This window comes from Bufo bufo, chromosome 2 (genome assembly GCF_905171765.1).
Source record: "Bufo bufo chromosome 2, aBufBuf1.1, whole genome shotgun sequence".
NCBI lineage: Eukaryota > Metazoa > Chordata > Amphibia > Anura > Bufonidae > Bufo > Bufo bufo.
Window position 1 is genome coordinate 557,622,840 of NC_053390.1, and position 21,308 is coordinate 557,644,147.

Genomic DNA, 21,308 nt, shown 5'->3' on the forward strand with positions numbered 1-21,308 from the left:
CCGTCTCAAGCATGGATCCGGTTTCACTTTTGGCTGAGCGCTTCCAGGGTCTTTCATTGGAGGTAGCTGATCTCCGTAAGACTTTTTCTCAGTTTCAAGTGACCGGTTCAGCTTGCGTTCATTGAGTTTGTTCTGAGCCTAAGATCTCGCTCCCGGATACGTTCTCCGGGGGTAGTGAGTATTTTGTGCGTTTTAGAGAGGCTTGCAAACGCCATTTTCGCCTTCTTCCCCATTCCTCTGGTGATGAAAAACGGAGGGTGGGGATCATTATATCGCTGCTCAGGGGTAACGCTCAATCCTGGGCATTTTCGCTGCCGGAGGGGGCACGGCCCCTCCGTTCAGTGGATGAATTCTTTTTAGCCCTGGGTCAGATATATGATGATCCGGATCGTATTGCTCTGGCTGAGTCTAGACTACGTCTGTTATGCCAGGGTAAACAATCCGCAGAGATATACTGCTCAGAATTTCGGAGATGGGCAGCTGATACTGGTTGGAATGATGCTGCACTCCGAAGTCAATTTTGCCATGGTCTTTCAGAGAGATTGAAAGATGCATTTGCCTTTCATGAGAGACCTACCTCCTTGGATTCTGCTATGTCTCAGGCCGTTCGTATTGACAGGCGTCTTAGAGAGAGAGGAGAGATTTCTCCTTCCTGTCATACTCAGTCCCGGGACAGTGCAGCGGTCTCTTTCTGTGCGCAGGGGTCTCAGTCGCTGTCAGTCCCTTCTGAGCAGGAGCCCATGCAGCTGGGGTTGATTGCCTCTGACTATAGAAGATTCAGCCCGCATGGGAGGGTTTGTTTTTGTTGTGGAGGTATAAATCATTTGGCAAATGTTTGTCCCTCTAGGAGATTCAGGCAGTTTTCTGGGAGTAATAAAGAAACTAAAAGGAAAAAATCTTTTAAAAATGTTCCGTCTGTTACTATTGGCAGGGTTGAGGCGGAAATTGAAGGTTTTCCGTTTGCTTGTAGTTCCCGTTTTGTCCTGCCTGCTAGGGTGGCGCTAGAGAGCAAAAGCATTTTTTGTGAGATTTTTGTGGATAGTGGAGCAGCTGTCAATCTCATTGATAATCAATTTGCAATAACTCATGGTTTCCAGGTATGCACTTTGGGAAAGGATATTCCTGTTTTTGCTATTGATTCCGCTCTACTTTCTCAGAAATCATTAAAGGGCATAGTTCACAATATCCGTTTAATTGTCAGTGATGCTCATGTTGAGGATGCGTCATGTTTCGTCCTTAGCGGTTTGCCTACTCCTCTAGTGTTGGGGCTACCCTGGCTCACTAAACATAACCCCACCATTGATTGGCAAGCGAGGCAAATAAATGGTTGGAGTGACTTTTGCAGAGAGAATTGCCTCATGACATCTGTTTCTGAGGTTTCTACTAAGACTGTACCACCTTTCCTCTCTGAATTTTCGGATGTCTTCTCTGAGAGTGGAGTTCAGGATTTGCCCCCGCACAGGGAGTACGATTGCCCTATTAATCTCATCCCAGGCGCCAAGCTGCCTAAATCTCGTTTATACAATCTTTCCCAACCTGAGAGGGTCGCTATGCGTGCTTATATCTCTGAGAGTCTGAGAAAAGGATACATACGACCCTCGAAGTCACCTGTTGCCGCTGGTTTTTTCTTTGTTAAGAAAAAAGATGGTTCTTTAAGACCTTGTCTCGATTTCAGGGAGCTGAACAGTATCACTATTCGTGACCCTTCTCCGCTTCCTCTGATCCCGGACCTGTTTAACCAGGTTGTTGGGGCTAAAGTCTTTTCCAAATTAGACCTAAGAGGGGCATACAACCTGGTCAGGGTCAGAGAAGGAGACGAATGGAAGACGGCTTTCAATACCCCTGAGGGCCATTTTGAGAATTTGGTTATGCCTTTTGGTTTGATGAATGCCCCAGCCGTTTTTCAGCATTTCGTGAACAGCATTTTTTATCATTTAATGGGAAAATTTGTATTAGTGTATTTGGATGACATTTTGATTTTTTTCTCCTGATTTCAAGACTCATAAGGAACACTTACGTCAGGTCTTGCTCATCCTGCGGGAGAATAAATTATACGCGAAACTGGAAAAATGTGTGTTTGCGGTTCCAGAAATTCAATTTCTGGGGTTTCTTCTCTCCGCTTCTGGTTTTCGCATGGACCCCGAGAAGGTCCGTGCTGTGCTTGAGTGGGAACTTCCTGAGAATCAGAAGGCGCTGATGCGTTTTTTGGGCTTTGCCAATTATTACAGGAAATTTATTTTGAATTATTCCTCTGTTGTTAAACCACTCACTGATATGACCAGAAAGGGGGTAGATTTTTCTTCCTGGTCGGTAGAGGCGCGTAAGGCCTTTTCTAATATCAAGGAGAGTTTTGCTTCCGCTCCCATCCTGGTACAACCTGATATTTCGTTACCCTTCATAGTTGAGGTTGATGCTTCTGAGGTAGGGGTGGGTGCGGTCTTGTCTCAGGGTTCCTCTCCTGCCAAATGGCAACCGTGTGCCTTCTTCTCAAAGAAACTCTCCTCCGCAGAGAGAAATTATGATGTGGGAGATAGGGAATTGTTGGCCATCAAGTTGGCTTTTGAAGAATGGCGCCATTGGCTAGAGGGAGCCAGACACCATATTACTGTGTTTACTGACCATAAAAATCTGGCCTACTTGGAGTCAGCCAAGCGTCTGAACCCGAGACAGGCCAGATGGTCTTTGTTCTTTTCAAGGTTTAATTTTGTTGTCACGTTCCGCCCTGGGGTTAAGAATGTGAAGGCAGATGCCCTGTCACCTTGTTTTCCGGGAGGTGGGAATTTTGAAGACCCGGGTCCCATTTTGGCTGAAGGTGTGGTGGTCTCTGCTCTTTTTCCTGAATTGGAGGCAGAGGTGCAGGCAGCCCAGTCAGAGGCTCCTGATCTTTGTCCTCCTGGGAGGTTGTTTGTGCCTCTCGCTTTGAGACACAAGATTTTTAAGGAACACCACGATACGGTCCTTGCTGGGCACCCGGGGGCAAGAGCCACACTGGATCTCATCGCTCGGAGATTCTGGTGGCCTGTGCTTCGTAAGTCGGTTGAGGGTTTTGTGGCAGCTTGCGAGACTTGCGCTCGTGCCAAAGTCCCTCATTCACGGCCATCAGGTCCTCTCCTTCCGTTACCCATTCCTTCCCGTCCTTGGACACATCTGTCCATGGACTTCATAACGGACTTGCCTCGTTCCTCGGGGAAGACTGTGATTCTGGTGGTGGTGGACCGTTTTAGCAAAATGGTGCATTTCATCCCTTTTCCTGGTTTGCCCAATGCTAAGACGCTGGCGCAGGCATTTATTGACCACATTGTCAAATTGCATGGTATTCCTTCAGACATAGTCTCTGATAGGGGCACGCAGTTTGCTTCCAGATTCTGGAAGGCTTTCTGTTCTCGCTTGGGGGTTCGGTTGTCATTCTCTTCTGCTTTCCACCCGCAGTCGAATGGCCAGACAGAGCGCGTCAATCAGAATCTGGGAGACATATCTGCGCTGTTTTGTGGCGGAGAATCAGGAGGATTGGTGTTCTTTTTTGTCCCTTGCTGAGTTTGCTTTAAATAACCGTCGTCAGGAGTCCTCTGATAAGTCACCATTTTTTGGTGCATATGGGTTTCATCCGCAGTTTGGGACTTTCTCGGGAAAGGGGTCTTCTGGTTTACCTGATGAGGACAGATTCTCCTCGTCTTTGTCATCTATTTGGCAAAAGATTCAGGATAATCCAAAGAGCATGAGTGAGAGATATAAGCGTGTGGCAGATAAGAGACGTGTGCCTGGTCCGGACCTGAATGTTGGTTATCTGGTGTGGTTGTCTACCAAGAATATCAGATTGAAGGTTCCCTCCTGGAAGTTGGGTCCTAGGTTTATTGGGCCTTACAAGATCCTGTCTGTCATCAATCCTGTTGCCTACCGTCTTGATCTTCCTCAGACTTGGAAGATCCATAATGTTTTTCATAAGTCCTTATTAAAACCTTATGTTCAACCTATTGTGCCCTCGCCTTTGCCTCCTCCTCCGATTGTGGTTGATGGAAATCTTGAATTTCAGGTCTCTAGGATTGTGGATTCTCGTCTTGTCCGCGGTTCCCTCCAGTACCTCGTTCATTGGGAGGGTTATGGTCCTGAGGAGAGGATGTGGGTCCCAGTGACGGACATTAAGGCCTCTCGTCTCATCAGGGCTTTCTATAGGTCCCATCCTGAGAAGGTGGGCTCTGAGTGTCCGGAGTCCACTCGTAGAGGGAGGGGTACTGTCACAGCCAGACAGTTGAGAAGCTCTGACAGGAGCCTTTCAGATCCTCCTCCTTGAATTTCTTTGTTTTGGTTTAGTTTCTCATCTCGTTAGTCTATCTCAGCTGTCATGCTGTTGGACTGATTGCTGCCCTTTAAGTTCCTCCCCAGAATGCAGTAGTGTGCGGCTTATACAACTTCCTGGCGTGTGTGTGCATGCTGTTCCTTGTTCCCAGTCCACAGTCCCCAGTCGTCTGCAAGATAAGTTCTGTTTATGTATTTATGATTTTCTGTTTTCTGGATCCAGGTGACCCTGACTCCCTCCGTGTCTGTGTAGGGAGCCGGTGGTCGTGTCCCCTCACTATTGTAGGGTCTTCAGGTGTAAGATAGTCGAGGTACGTGGATATGCGCCCATCCACCTTTGGGGTGGTCGCATAGGCTGAGCAATAAGGGAGAGCGGCAGGTCTCTTGCAGGGGTCTCCCCTTTTATTCCTTAGTTGTGGATCCAGTGAGTCATTGTTTATATTATTGTCTTGTTTCCTGTACACCATCCGTGACATTCATTCAAGTGACTGGGTCCGGAAAAAAAACTGATGCCCCCGGGTGCCCACATACAACAGTGTTTTGCAGAATCACATTCAGCTATAACTTTTATTTTTTTTCCATCTACATAAAGACTTGTTTTTTGAGGGGAAACGTGACTTATTATTAATTTAAGTCATTATTTTTGGGTATGCTGGTAATGAAAATAACGGTTCCTGCTTCATCACAGTGCAGGATCTGTCACTCATCTGTTCTGTACATGTACAGATGCTGCTAGTAAGGCCTCATGCACACGACCGTTCCGTTTGTTGCGGACCACAAAACACGGAAGCCGCCCGTGTGCCTTCCGCAATTTGCGTAACGGAACAGGCAGCACATTGTAGAAATGCCTATTCTTGTCCACAAAACAGACAAGAATAGGACATGTGATATTTTTTTTGCGGGGCTACGTAACAGAGCAACGGATGCGGACAGCACACTGAGTGCTGTCTGCATCTTTTGCGGACCCATTGAAGTGAATGGGTTCGCACCCGAGCCACAAAAACTGCGGCTCGGATGCGGACCAGAACAGCGGTCGTGTGCATGAGGCCTAAGGGAGGGGCCCAAGATTGTTAATTCACCTTTCGAATCCCAACCCATTTCCATGGCAGCTGAAGTGATGTCATTAGGGACATATCATCAATACAAGCACTAATTGGCTGTCATGGTTATATGTCAGGGCCACACGTTTGCTGCCATAGATGGAAACAAAGGTATTGTGGCATAATTTTTTTTTTAGCAAATTATGGCACACAGCATATTTATGCCATAATTTGCAACTTTTCTAAATCGTCAAGAAAGGGGAGTGGCTTGGTGTGATAATAAGGTGGGGCTTGCCACGGTCCGCTGGATGGACTGTACCTTACGCCAGAAACTGGCATAAGTTATAGCTCACGTCTACGCTATTTGAGTTTCTGGCGCACAGAGGGGCAGAGATGTAACTCTTAATAAGTTAGGCGCATCTTACCCCAGCGCACAGGGGATCAAGACTGGCAGATGGGAACACCAGTCTTGATAAACGTCCCCCATTAAGACTTTTGGTTGAAACCGGGGCAAGGGAGAAGCAGAAGATCTGATTAGTTGGTATTTTATCTCTGTCTTTATATTCAATTTAGGGCTCATGCACACGACTGCAGTTCTTGTCCACAACCAATCCTCATTTTTGCGGATTGGATACAGACCCAAAAGATGTGGACAGCACTGTATAATCAGACTAGACCGTCTAGTCTACGTTTTTAACACTTTTTAGTTGGCTTACTTTACATCAGAGTTTTGTACCAAACTTTTACTGCAGACCATCAAACCTGAAACCACACCCTTCTTGGAATTTTGTGTAAAGCTTGTATGCCATTTTTTGGGGGAAAAGTGTGCCAGATTTCTGGTGCATTTTGATTAGTAAGATCGCGACCTGCTAGCAAAACCCTTCACAAACTGCACTCTACAACACAACCACTGGGTGGCCCCACCCAGACACACATAGCATAGACATCTTGTAAAAGACTATAGCAAAATCATGTTGTTTTGAAAAGCTGGTCATTTTGTGACAAATCGATCAGGGCATGTCCAGCCAAGAGTAAAGATAAGGAAGGACACATTTGTATAAACATTTTCCAAAGCCAGGAAAATCCCTTTAATGTCTAGAAAAACTTTTCACAGATAACATTTGTCCAAAAACCCAGTGCAAAAAAATCCCCTTTCTCCCAAGCTGCACATGGTCCCCTCCCCCATCCCCTGTGGCTGCTGTTCTGATGGTGCTAGACATCTTTACATAGCAGTGAATGGCTAATGGCTGTGAACAATGCTCAGCCAATGACTGGATGAGGGGCAATCCAGGCCATTTCCTGCCATGTTGAGAAGTGAAGTGCAGGGGGGACCCCAGAATCATTGGAATGGCCGAGGTGAGTATCAGTTTTAAAGTTCTGTCATTTTTTTTTTTGTGGTCCCATGCGACGCCTGGGGAGAAAACGGTAAGGTTGGAATACACCTTTAATGCTGCTTGAAAATTTAGAAAGTGTGACAAAGAGTGTGTCTAGGGTTCTCTAGTATGCTACCACCTTGTAATTCACTAGAACAGGCATACTCAGCCTGCGGCCCTCCAGATGTTGTAAAACTACAACTCCCACAATGCCGTGCTGTAGGGTGATAGCTGTAGGCTGTTCGGGCATGCTGGGACTTGTAGTTTTGCAACAGCTAGAGGGCCGCAGGTTGAGCATGCCTGCACTAGAATATAAGCCACAGTCAAGCTCCCTACATCTACACAATCATCTAGTCCTCATAACAAACACAACCTCCGCTCTGCAAATGGCCTTTATCTCCCCCCTTCACTCACCACCTTCTCAGGCTCTCACTTCCAAATGCCTTCCCTGCCTCTGCCATCTCTAAAATTTCCTACAACTTAGGCCTCTTGCACACGGCCGTTGTTTGGCCGCTCCGTGCATTGGGGACCGCAATTTGCGGTCTCCAATGCACAGGCACCATCCGTGCGGCTGCCGCAACAGATCCAGACCCATTCAAACTTGGATGGGTCTGTGATCCATCCGCAACGCAAAAAAAATAAAAAATAGAACAAGTGAATAGGTCCGCACCAGTCAATCAGAGACATGTGGGCGGGGAGAGCCGTGAGCTCAGGAATATGGGGACTCAGTGGCATGCCCTAGAGCTGTTAGGATTTAAAAGTGAGAGCAGCAGAAAACTGCTGACAAATTCCTTTAGGTTTATTGACCTTCACCTCCATGAGGTGAGATGCCTGTAAGAAAAAGGTCCGGCCTCTTTGGTGGCTGGAACCGTGGATGCATACATAGGCTAGTGCTTTTTCCTATAGTAAGCAAGCATGTCCACCGCTGCTGGATTGCAGGGTGGTCGTAACCGTGGAAACAAGAAGTGTATAATGTGATGGAAAAATTAATCCAGCCAGCAAAGGAGGCAATATGGATAATCACAATACAATAGTAAATGCTTTGTATTAGGGATCGACCGATATTGATTTTTTAGGGCCAATACCGATCATCTGAACTTTCAGGCCGATAGCCGATAATTTATACCGATATTCTGTGAATTTTCATATTTTTTTTTTTTTATTATAATTCCTACACAAATCTGCTGAAAATGAATATGTTTATTGTTAACGTGTAGTTTTTTTTTTTGTAAATCTTTCTTTTTCATTCATAATTAATATTTTGGTGTGTTTTTTAACTTTTTTTTTTGCTAACTATTAGCCCCCTTAGGGACTAGAACCCTTGTCCAATTCACCCTGATAGATCTCTATCAGGGTGAATAGGACCTCACACTGTCCCTGCTGCTCTGTGCTTTGTGCACACAGCAGCAGGGAGCCGACTATGGCAGCCAGGGCTTCAATAGCATCCTGGCTGCCATGGTAACCGATCGGCGCCCCAGGCTTACACTGCTGGGGCTCCGATCGGAACTGCCACTGAGGAGGAGGGGAGAGGGGACCCTGTGGCCACTGCCACCAATGATTAATACTGGGGGGCTTGGGTGGAGGGCGCACTGCGCCACCAATGATTAATACTGGGGTTGGGGGGCACACTGCGCCACCAATGAAGATAACTCTCTCATTAATTCATATACAGGAGGCGGGACCTGGCTGCAGAATCACATATCCGGCTGCAGACCTCTATGACAAGTACCTGCGATCTGCTGTAGTTAACCCTTCAGGTGCGGCACCTGAGGGGTTAACTGCCGCGGATCGCAGCTACCGCTCATAGAGTTTGGGAGCCGGCTATGTGATTCTGCAGCCAGCTCCCGCCTCCTGTATATGAATTATTGAGAGAGGTATCTTCATTGGTGGCGCAGTGGCCACAGCCCCTCCCCTCCCTCTTGTCCTCCCTCCCCTCATTGGTGGCAGCGGCAGCACAGGGGGGAGGGAGACACTGCTTCCTTCTCCCCTGTGCTGCTGAGGGAACACAGAGAGGGCTGACAGCAGCGCGATCCGTGCTCCCAATTCGTTATCAGAATATCGGCAAAATAGATGCCGATACCGTTCAAAATCCTGAATATCAGCCGATAATACTGGTAAAACTGATAATCGGTCGATCCCTACTTTGTATTAACTTCCTCTACATGATAAATTCTACTTGCTGAAGTGAGACAACCCCTTTAAAGAGATCATGCACACAACTCTATGTATTTTGCAGTTCGCAAAACACGGATCCACAAAATTACATCTGTATTGTATCTGTTTTTTTGTAGACCCATTGATTTCAATGCATTCAGGGTCCGCATTTTGAAGCCAAGAATAGCACAAGTTCTATCTTTTTGTGGAACAGATGTACAGATGCAGACAGAACACGACCTAGCTAAACGTTAGAGTTCCTGTCACCTCTCCAGACATGTCAGCTTTAGTAACTACTTGGATTTCCCATGTAATAATTCTGGATCATCTATTCGTATGGCTCTTTGTTGTGCCATTCCTTTATTATTTCTACTAGAAGTTATGAATGAATTGCCAGCAGCTTGCAGTAAAGGTAAACATGGGCATTACCAGTTGGGTGTCTGTGCCTGCACAGTCTCACACCAGTGGCACTGACTGGACAGAGACACACCCAGCAGTACTTTTACTGCAGACTGCTGGTAATTTATCTGTAAAGTTTTAGCAGGAATAATACAGGAATGGCACAACACAGAGTCATAAGAATAATGCTCCATAATTGTTATTACATGGGAAATGCAAGTAGTTACTAAAACAGACAAGTCAGGAGAGGGGACAGGTCCTCTTTAACCCCTAAGGACCAGGCCATTTTTTGCAAATCTGACCAGTGTCACTTTAAGTGGCGATAACTTTAAAACGCTTTGACTTATCCAGGCCATTCTGAGATAGTTTTTTCGTCACATATTGTACTTCATGACACTGGTAAAATGAAGTCAAAAAAATAAATTTTTATTTATAAAAAAAAATACCAAATTTGCCAAAAATTTGTAGAAAATTGCCAATTTCCAAGTTTCAATTTCTCTACTTCTATAATACATAGCAATACCTACAAAAATAGTTATTACTTTACATTCCCCATATGTCTACTTCATGTTTGGATCATTTTGGGAATGACATTTTATTTTTTGGGGATGTTACAAGGCTTAGAAGTTTAGAAGCAAATCTTGAAATTTTCCAGAAATTTTCAAGAACCCACTTTTCAAGGACTAGTTCAGGTCTGAAGTCACTTTGTGAGGCTTACATAATAGAAACCACCCAAAAAGTGACCCCATTCTAGAAACTACACCCCTCAAGGTATTCAAAACTGATTTTACAAACGCCGCTAACCCTTTAGGTGTTCCACAAGAATTAATGGAAAATAGAGATACAATTTCAAAATTTCACTTTTTTGGCAGATTTTCCATTTTAATAATTTTTTTCCAGTTACAAAGCAAGGGTTAACAGCCAAACAAAACTCAATATTTATGGCCCTGATTCTGTAGTTTACAGAAACACCCCATATGTGGTTGTAAACAGCTGTACGGGCACACGGCAGGGCGCAGAAGGAAAGGAATGCCATACGGTTTTTGCAAGGCAGATTTTGCTGGACCGGTTTTTTGACACTATGTCCCATTTGAAGCACCCCTGATGCACCCCTAGAGTAGAAACTCCAAAAAAGTGACCCCATTCTAGAAACTACGGGATAGGGTGGCAGTTTTGTTGGTACTATTTTAGGGTACATATGATTTTTGGTTGCTCTAGATTACACTTTTTGTGAAGCAAGGTAACAAGAAATTGCTGTTTTTGCAGCGTTTTTATTTTTTGTTATTTACAACATTCATCTGACAGATTAGATCATGTGGTATTTTTATAGACCAGGTTGTCACGGACACGGCGGTACCTAATATGTATACTTTTTTTTTTATATATGTAAGTTTTACACAATGATTCCTTTTTTTAAACAAAAAAAATCATGTTTTAGTGTTTCCATTGTCTGAGAGCCATAGTTTTTTCAGTTTTTGGGCGATTATCTTGGGTAGGGTATGATTTTTGCAGAGATGACGGTTTGATTGGCACTATTTTGGGTATATATGACTTTTTGGCTTGCTATTACACTTTTTGTGTTGTAAGGGGACAAAAAAATGGTTTATTTAGCACAGTTTTTATTTTTTACGGTGTTCATCTGAGGGGTTAGGTCATGTGATATGTTTATAGAGCCGGTCGATACGGACGTGGCAATACCTAATATGTCTACTTTTTTCCCCCCCTATTTTTTACCAATTTTTTTAACTTTATTTGGGTAAAATTATGTTTTTGTTGATTTTTACTTGAAATTTTATTTGTCCCACTTTGGGATTTCAACTTTTGGGGGTCTACTTCTTTACAATGCATTCCAATACTTCTGTATTGGAATGCATTAGCTGTATGAGTAATACAGTGTGTATTACTCATATAGCTTCCGGCCTGTGAGATCCAGGGGGCTCCGAGCAGGCACCTTGTTCCGATCACCGCCCGCTGGTACGTCATGTGTCCTAAAGAGGTTAAGAGTTCTGGCCACACAAGTAGCTGCTACCCCAGGTTTTAAATGAGCAGAGGCTGCCTCCCAGTGTTTTTAAGGAGGCACTCTGCCTTTTGGTCCTTGGGATCCCTTAACTGTGTTATATCTTTCAAGTGTGTTTAAAAAACCTTTGCAACCGGGGCATCTACTTTAAAAGGGGTTGTCTCACTTTAGCAAATGGCATGTATCATGTAGAGAAAGTTACAAGGCACTTACTAATGTATTGTGATTGTCCATATTGCTTCCTTTGCTTGCTGGAGTCATTTTGTCTATCACATTACATACTGCTCATTTCCATGGTTGCGACCACCCTGCAATCCACAACGGTGGCTGTGCTTGCATACTATAGAAAAAAGGACCAGCCTATGTGAGCTCCCACAGTCCCGGCCACAAGAGAGGCCAGAACTTTTTCCTATAGTGTGCAAGCACAGTCACCACTGATGGATTACAGGGTGGTTGTAACCATAGAAATGAACAATGTATAATGTGATATAAAAATGAATACAGCCAGCAAAGGAAGCAATATGGATAATCACAATACATTAGAAAGTGGCTTATATTAACTCTGACATGACAACAATATTTTCTCCCTTTCCAATTTCTGACATGATCGTAGCAATATCAGAGTCAGGGATCATACACACGGCTGTAGTTTGTCTATATCTGACCCGCATTTTTTGTGGATCGGATGCGGACCCATTAATTTTAACGGGGCTGCAAAAGATGCGGACAGCACACAGTTTGCTGTCCGCATCTGCACATCCATTCCGTGGCCCCACAAAAAAAGATAGAACGCGTCCTATTGTTATTTGCGGACTGCAAAACGGATGTGGTTGTGTGCATGGGTTCTTAGAGTCATAAACTGGAGAAGTCTGCTTTTTGAAGGATACAGACAAAGTAGTAGGGTCAAATTGGGCAGACTAAATTTTCTCATTAATCAATGCATGTTGGGGTTTTCTGGGATACAACTTTAGCCGTACATTCTTTGCATAAAGGTTTAGTATAAGCAGATGGTAAATGCATAGTACAAATCACACATTTCCCGGATCTGGGTTTAGTAAAGGAGGGTGACTCCTTGTCTCCCTGAAACACAAGGGAGAGAAGGGATAACCACAGTATTCAATAAAAGAAAGTCCATGAACATAAAATTTTGCCATCAGACTACTTACTGAACCATGGGGCTCAGTAGAATACGAGCTTGGCATAGCCATGCTAGACCTGCTGCCAACCCCCATCGCAAATGAGAAGAATATCCTCCGCAGTGAGGAGCCTTCATCAGTGCCATCATGCGCATACTCCGTTGCTTGAATGCTCCAAGTGTGTCCCACCGGAAGTGATGATCGGCGCTACGTCTGACGTCCTAAGTGATCTAGACGTCCAAAGCCATCACTATGAGACCGGATGCAAAACATCACATTTCACTGCCACTCCGCACTGGACCCCCCTGGGCAGCTGCTGGAGGCATTTTCACAGGGAAGACTGCCATGCAGTGCCCAAGATGATGCCCATACTGGAGGAGGGAAGCACTTTCAGCAGCTGGCTATAACCTCAGCCTCGCAGTAAGAAGAAATACAGCCAGAAGACCCCCAGCACCTCTCTCATCTGACAGGACAGCAAAAACAATGGGGTGGGGAGGATTGAACCTCTCTGTGTTCTTCCTGTCCTATCATAGGAAGGCAATCTCTCAAGTGTGCTGTCATGGAGACGACTGTGGAAAAAAATCGTAGACAGCCCCTTTAAGGGCCTATGAGACCTAATGATTCTTGGGCCAATTATCGGAAACAAGTGTTCATAAGAACAGTCATTCCCGATATCTGGCTCATTTGTCAGCTGATTGCATCTTTTATTAAGAATAGAAGATGCTGGATTATCAGCAGCCCACCTTCCTGTGTCAGCATACCTTATGGATCAGTCGGTACTGTATAGTCGTCCCGAGGGTTGGTATCCCAGTAAGGCCTCTTTCACACTAACGGGTTTTTTTCCGTTTTTTAAGGGCCGTTTTTTGCGGTCCGTATATGGAACCATTCATTTCAATGGGTCCGCAAAAAAAACGGAATGTACTCCGTATACATTCCGTTTCCGTGTTTCCGTATCTTCGTTCCGTGCAAAGATAGAACATGTCCTATATTTGGCCGCAAATCACGTTCCGTGGCTCCAATAAAGTCAACGGGTCCGCAAAAAAAACGGAATGCATACGGAAATGCATCCGTATGTCTTCCGTATCCGTTTTTTGCGGAACCATCTATTGAAAATGTTAGGACCAGCCCAATTTGTTCTATGTAATTACTGTATACTGTATATGCCATACGGAAAAACGGAACCGAAACGGAAACACAACAGAAACAAAAAACAGAACAACGAATCCATGAAAAACGGACCACAAAACACTGAAAAAGCCATACGGTAGTGTCAAAGAGGCCTAACAGTAATGATAATGAAGGACCGGCACTACCAAATTGCTGTGAATTATTCTTTTATTGTCACTCTATCTGTGACGCGTTTCGGCACTTCTGGTGCCTTTGTCAAACAGTCAGAATATGGCATGTCCTCACTGTTTGACGAAGGCACCAGAAGTGCCGAAACGCGTCACAGATAGAGTGACAATAAAATAATAATTCACAGCAATTTGGGAGTGCCGGTCCTTCATTATCCTTCCTATGTCATCAGGGATGTGCTGCATTATAGTTTTCCAATACTCAGTTGTGGCAGAGGAGAAAAATACTGCATTTGCCATTTCCGGCATAGCCAGACGGTGCTGGAGCCCACCAGATCCTTGGTCACTTTAATGGCATCCGTCGGCTGTCGCTATCCAGTACTTACTGCTGACCCACTGTTGCTGCTGTACAGTAATTGGTGAGCAGGCATTTTTGGGGTCAAGAAGCACCAGCAAGCACAGAACAGAAGATGCAGAGGATAGGTGGAGGGGAGTATGACTTTTTTATTTTTTACAATACACTGAACTTTTAAAATTTTTTAAGGGACACTTCATTTAGAAATTCTATATTCATAGAATTTTTTCTCATTTTTATTTTGGAAGTGCTATACCACTGAAAATTAAGTACAAAATATTGTATTGCAGACAGCCTAGAGAGATAAAACTTCTATGAAGATAATTTTACTATTGCTGTAAGGACAAAATGCCATTTGCACGTATAATAGTAGATTGTAGAATTTGGTTAATGGTATGAATGGTATTGCTCTCCAGAGAGGCCTAGAAAAAGATGCCCACAGAAGAGCAGTGCACTTATTAATGTAAAGGAGTCACATAAAATGTTTACACACGTGCACACAAGTAAAAAGATCAGCTGGACAAGGCATTCTCTGTATACACATTTACAGAGAATGCCATCCACCCCTGTACACAACTGAACTCAGAAAGAGCAGAGATTTAAAAGTATGAATTAAAAAAGTTTTACTGAATCTTTTCCCATAAAATATATATCAGTCTGCTCAGCTCCTCCTGCCCTATAACATGCTGCCTGCAGATTGCACTGCATTTCATGGTGAAAGGTCCTCTTTAAAGAGGCTCTGTCACCAGGATCAACCCTATTAAACCAGGCATATAGCATGGTAGGGTTGATGTAGCAGAGTAGTAGTAAAAAGATACCTTTCTTCTTATTTTTGCGTAGGTGCTGGCGTTTTGGAGAAATGTACACTTTTCTTTTTACACAAATGAGCCATTGGAGCACCAAGAAGCGGGCTTACGCGGTTTGAACACCACTCCAGCGACACCCCTGGTGTTCCAAAAACCTCCCCCCCCCCCCTTAGATTGCCAGCGATAGATGCCCATTGACGTCTTACACCCAGAAGTGGAGGCACCGTCGGCTTTGCGGACAAAAATAGGCACCGTCCGCTCTGCGGACAAAAATAGGCAGTTATATTAAAGGCTGTCCGTGCCATTTCGCAGAACGCAGACGGACGCCATCCGCGTTTTGCGGACTGCAAAACACACAACGGTCGTGTGCATGTAGCCTTTTACTCAGCTACTTCAAAAGAAATAAAGTTATCGTTTAACTCAGCTACATCAACCCTACCAGGCCCCTTTCACAGGGCTGATCCTGGTGACAGGGCCTCTTAAAAGTAGTGAATGCCATTTCTAAATTGCGCTAATTTGTAAGACAGTTCCTAAGCTGTTCTCTTAAAATAGTGTACCTTTGAGTCACCAAGGAAGTGACGCATAGCGTGATACAACACAGAGCTGATAGGTAATTAGAGCCTAGCTTCATGAAAGGCTTGAGATTGATCAATGGTATTTTGCATGGGAATGAACAAAGCAAACAATCAATGCAATACAAAGTCAACTAAACAGTCCTTTAGTGGCTACAGGATGCATAATAGTTCCACTTTCTTAGTAAATAACCCATTCCTTTTCTCTGAAATTGCACATCAGAGTGCAAAAAGGCAGGAAGGGAGAACAGAACCTATGCTACCTCTCCAAACGAATAATACTCACTGGGTATTAGTAACTGTCCCATCCCGCGAGCAGCTGCATCTTTCCACTCTCAATGTCAGACTGGCGGGAGAAGATACAGACATAACCCCTTTAAGAAAGCTGATTTATAATGACCTTTGCTGAATACAGGTAGGAAAGATATACAGAATACAAGCTGCTGACCACATTGCAGGCCAACAGAGGGGAATCTCATTGCCTAAATGCTGCCAATAAATGTACTCTATTAGGGATTAGCTGTATATCTGATCAGTTGTGAACCCACACGTCCGCAAAATGGGTCCGCATCCGGTTCGCAATTTTGCAGAACAGGTGCAGACCCATTCATTTTCAATGGGGCCGGAATGTGCTGTCCGCATCCGCATTTGCGGATCCGCAAAAAAATAGAACATGTCCTATTCTTGTCCACAGTTGCGGATCCGCAAAACACATACGGACGTGTGAATGGACCCTAAAGGGGTTGTCCGGGATTTTAATATTGATAACCTATCCTCAGGACTGAGTGCGCCGTCTCCTTGTACAGCTGGACCCCTGCCGAACTGATATTGATGACCTATCCAGAAGATAGCAAATGAAGAGAGGTATAGGTCATCAACATTAAAAGCCCGGACAACCCCTTTAAAGGGGTATTATCATCTTAATGATCACTGTTAAATCGGTTAATGATTTAACAGTGATCATTTTTCTAAATATATTTAATTAACAAATTCCCACCCCTTAGAAGAAAATAAACCTATACTTACCTGACTGTTGTCTTCCGTCTCCCCTGGTTACGGCCACCGCTCTTTTCAGGAATCGCGGTGGCCACGCGTGCGCAGACGACTTCTTATCTTCTCCCGACCGGACGCGCGCTGTACTGAACGCGCACGCAGAGACCGCGCATGCGCTATGGTGATTTCTTCCTGGCCAGTATAGTATACTTGCCAGGAAGAAGTCACCTCAGCGTGCGCGTTCAGTACAGCGCGCGGCCCGGCCGGGAGAAGACATCAATCAAGATGGAGCCCGCCCCCTGCCGAGTGCCGAAACCAGGAGGTGGACAGCGCGCCGGGAGCAGGTAAGTATTAAACGGCGTCATGAGAATACCCCTTTAAGGACTTGACGGTGCACATAATTCCGCATATATCTTTTTATTAGTGCCTGCACTTTCTCTTATGACCTCAGAGAACCTTGCACTTACCCTGGTAGACCTGAATGAACCTGGATAGCATTGCAGCACTGATGACTCCATCTGGCATCTCGCGGAGGAATAGTTTAAGCAGGCTGGCAGCAGAATGGACATCTCCATCTTCTGGCAGTGTCACCTGCTCCCCGCTTTCATACTTTATTCGCAGCTGTTCAACCACTCTGACATTTCCATTTATTCTGAATAGGCCTTCCTGAGTCAAACCTGAAATCAGACAGGATATCAGAACACATTATGAAGCACCTAAGCCAATTTCTTCATCTATAGCAGGTATCAGCAGCCTTTGGCACTCCAGCTGCTGTGAAACTACAACTCTCAGCATGCAAACATGCTCGGCTGTTCTCACAACTCCCAGATAAGAGAATGGAGCACTCTGGGAGTTATAGTTTCAGAACATCTGGAGTGCCGGATGTTGCTGATCCCTGATCTATAGAGTAGTACAGACAAATAAGTAGAGGAATTTTCACTTCATCTTCATCCACAAAAACAGACAAGAATAGGACCTGCAGTGAGATTTTTGAATAGGGTACACAGATCCAATCTAAAAACAGATGTGTGAATACCCCGATTGATTTGTATGGGTCAGTTTTAAAAACAGCAAACTGTAAAAAAAATAAAAAATGGTTGTGTGCATGCAGCCAATCCTGTTGTGCAGGAGCCAGACCGAGAATGGAAGAAAAGGCATGGAGCGATTGAGTCATGTGCACTTCTGCAGCAAATGTCTCCAAGAGGCACATCACTGCTGGGATACGTCATTGACTGCAGTGGTACCAGAGACCCTGTCCGTACAGAAGTTGACAGATGGGGATTGGAAGACCAAATAAAAAGAGACAGGGAGCAGGTAAGCATGTCAGTCCACTGCTACATTTACTTCTATGGGTGCTGTCTAAGCCTGTCTCATAAAAGTGACCAATGTGCGCTTCTGCTCCTTCAGAGAGGGAACTCAGGGATCCCTCGTTCCCAGCGGTCAGACCCACCACAATTCGATATTTATCACCTATCCCGTGCATAGGTGATAGTTTAAGGGGTTATCCCACAAAAAGTAAGGTCTCATGCATATGAACGTGTGCCGGCCAGGCCCGTGCTGCGGTCTGCAATGCACAGGCACCGACCATAGGGCCGCCGTATGTGAACCGTGTTCCGCATCCGATGGTCCGCACCGCAAAAAAGTAGTGCATGCATTCCTTGTGTGGAGGCACAGACTGAAAACCCACGGAAGCACTCTGAAGTGCTTCCGTGGGCTTCTGATCCTTGCCTCTGTTCCGCACCACATTTCCTGGATTGCGGACCCATTCACTGTGATACGGTGTGCACACGGCCGATGCCCGTATATTGCGGACCCGATGTTCGCGGCCCGCAATACAGATGTGGCCGGGCAACAGCCATGTGCATGAGCCCTTGAGCAAACAAGCCCTCTATCCACAGGTTCCCTGTTGGAACTATGCAGAGCGGACATTTAAAGAAATAAAAATAAATCAGAGCTGCAGTGTAAAGCAAGAGGAAGGCCTAAATCTTAAACTACCTCCCTCAAAAGACAATGCAGCTAGTCTGTCAATCATCTCTGCCATAATTAAGCAGATTAAAAAATGGATAACTACGGATAGCCCATAATCAATGACTTGCAATTTATTTTTTCCAGTTTAAAAGTCAATACTGCAGAAAGCACACAGCACTGAGAGGTATAGTACATATGTCTGCAACAGTATATTCCAAACACTCAAACTGAGAAGGTCTCTACAAAGCAGGCCGTTTGCTGATGAATGGTTCTCGGATGAATCGCGGTACGTGAGTGGCTCTCGGATGTATCGCGGTACGTGAGTGGCTCTCGGATGTATCGCGGTACGTGAGTGGCTCTCGGATGTATCGCGGTACGTGAGTGGCTCTCGGATGTATCGCGGTACGTGAGTGGCTCTCGGATGTATCGCGGTACGTGAGTGGCTCTCGGATGTATCGCGGTACGTGAGTGGCTCTCGGATGTATCGCGGTACGTGAGTGGCTCTCGGATGTATCGCGGTACGTGAGTGGCTCTCGGATGTATCGCGGTACGTGAGTGGCTCTCGGATGTATCGCGGTACGTGAGTGGCTCTCGGATGTATCGCGGTACGTGAGTGGCTCTCGGATGTATCGCGGTACGTGAGTGGCTCTCGGATGTATCGCGGTACGTGAGTGGCTCTCGGATGTATCGCGGTACGTGAGTGGCTCTCGGATGTATCGCGGTACGTGAGTGGCTCTCGGATGTATCGCGGTACGTGAGTGGCTCTCGGATGTATCGCGGTACGTGAGTGGCTCTCGGATGTATCGCGGTACGTGAGTGGCTCTCGGATGTATCGCGGTACGTGAGTGGCTCTCGGATGTATCGCGGTACGTGAGTGGCTCTCGGATGTATCGCGGTACGTGAGTGGCTCTCGGATGTATCGCGGTACGTGAGTGGCTCTCGGATGTATCGCGGTACGTGAGTGGCTCTCGGATGTATCGCGGTACGTGAGTGGCTCTCGGATGTATCGCGGTACGTGAGTGGCTCTCGGATGTATCGCGGTACGTGAGTGGCTCTCGGATGTATCGCGGTACGTGAGTGGCTCTCGGATGTATCGCGGTACGTGAGTGGCTCTCGGATGTACTGCGGTACGTGAGTGGCTCTCGGATGTATCGCGGTACGTGAGTGGCTCTCGGATGTACTGCGGTACGTGAGTGGCTCTCGGATGTACTGCGGTACGTGAGTGGCTCTCGGATGTACTGCGGTACGTGAATGGCTCTCGTCCAACACATGTGGCTATTTGCAGATTTCTGTCACTTCTCATCAAACTATGTATGTATGTACAAACTGAAACCTCATTAAATAACCCCACCTCTATGAGATGACCCCTTATCCAGACCTGTGGCAGATCTTCAGTCCCATCATATATTAGACATCCTGGCCATCTTCTGACAAGACCACTTTTCAATGTAATTTTGGATGGTCGTCTCTAAGAAGTTTCACGGTGTATACAAAATATACATAACCCTACTGTAAATATGTAAATATATATATATTTACAGTAGGGTTATGTATATATATATATATATCAGTGTACAAAGCAAACACATGTCTGTCCACTCCATTCCCGTATTTCAGGTTACTGTTCATATAGGTTACCACTTACCTTCACTACGCAAGTACTCTACCACACTCCACACCACGGCCGGCACACCATTTATTACCAGACCCTCTTTATGCAAGTCTTTGAGAGGCACGCCAAAAACTGTTCTGCAAGGCATGGGGGGCTGTCCTCTTCCAGGCCGCACTACCACTTTCTTCATATCTTCCTTCAGCCTCACGGCAGCTTTGCTTTGCTTGAAGGAGCAGAGAAAGAGAGAGCAGTCATGAGCAGAAACAACAGGAGGCTGCATTTCTGGCCTGCGTTTTAGAAGTTCACGCATTTTGTGCCATATCAGAAACAAAAATGAAACAAGGCAAGGAGACGTGCAGCGAGTGCTTCCCAAGTAGATGATGTGTTGAGGCTGGGAGTGCTGTGTTCCCAGGAGCAGGCAGGCAGGCTGGGGGTGGTGCCCTCACACAACTTCCCTGTAACTAGGAGATCAAGCAGGCTTTTCTTTCAACACACAGACGGCCGTCCCCAAGCCATATTACCACAGTAACCTCTGGGCGGAACTAGGAACCACTGTCCAGCCTCAAGCCTCTGACTGCCATGTTCTGCTGAGGCGGCAGATGCAGGAAGTGTGTCCTCCAGGAGCTCCACAGCCTCCCACTCTAGTCTGAAGTAGACAGCAAACATTTCTTTTATAGAGCAGACTAATGCTACACTCGTATACTTACTGCAATATTACCAATGTAGTCTACCTCCTCCCTCATTCAGTTTGTACCAGAAGGACTGGATTTTACAGCATCAACCCCAGTGCAAGAAACATTTGCAATGCAGCCTAACATATGTTAAAAACATGGAGGGAGAATTATCAAAACCGATGTAAAGGAAAGCTGGCTTAGGGCACTTTCACACTAGCGTTTTTCTTTTCCGGCGCTGAGTTCCGTCCTAGGGGCTCAAATCAGGAAAAGAACTGATCAGTTTTATCCTAATTCTGAATGGAGAGTAATCCGTTCAGGATGCATCAGGAGGTCTTCAGTTCAGTCTTTTTGACTGATCAGGCTTTTCAGAAAACCGTAGCATGCTGTATTTTTACCTCCGGACAAAAATCCGGAACACTTTGACTGAACGCCGGATCCGGTCTTTTTCCCATTGACTTGCATTAACGCTGGATCCGGCGCTGTGTGTTCCGTCAAACCGGATCCGGCTTTTGCATGTTAAACCCGAAAAATGTGAAAAAAAAAGTTAAAGTCCATAAATGGCGGATCCGTTTTTTCCAATGCATTTTTTCATTGTGATCAAAATCCTGATCAGGATTCAAA

General features: G+C 45.5%; 1 protein-coding gene across 6 annotated transcripts in view; it reads right to left on the reverse strand.

The window, feature by feature from the left end:
* Positions 1–21,308, reverse strand: part of FAM13A (family with sequence similarity 13 member A) — a 272,278-nt gene that overhangs the window by 220,853 nt on the left and 30,117 nt on the right. For 2 of the 6 annotated variants that reach the window (XM_040418152.1, XM_040418149.1), the window contains exons 1-2: positions 20,047–20,446; positions 16,901–17,110 (exon numbers count right to left, since the gene is read on the reverse strand). In XM_040418152.1, coding sequence (XP_040274086.1) covers positions 16,901–17,110; positions 20,047–20,323 — 487 coding nt within the window. In that variant the 5' untranslated portion in view covers positions 20,324–20,446. Of the gene's footprint in view, positions 1–16,900; positions 17,111–20,046; positions 20,447–21,308 lie in introns of those variants that run through there. The other 4 variants (XM_040418150.1, XM_040418148.1, XM_040418153.1 and 1 more) reach the window with 3 other exon arrangements.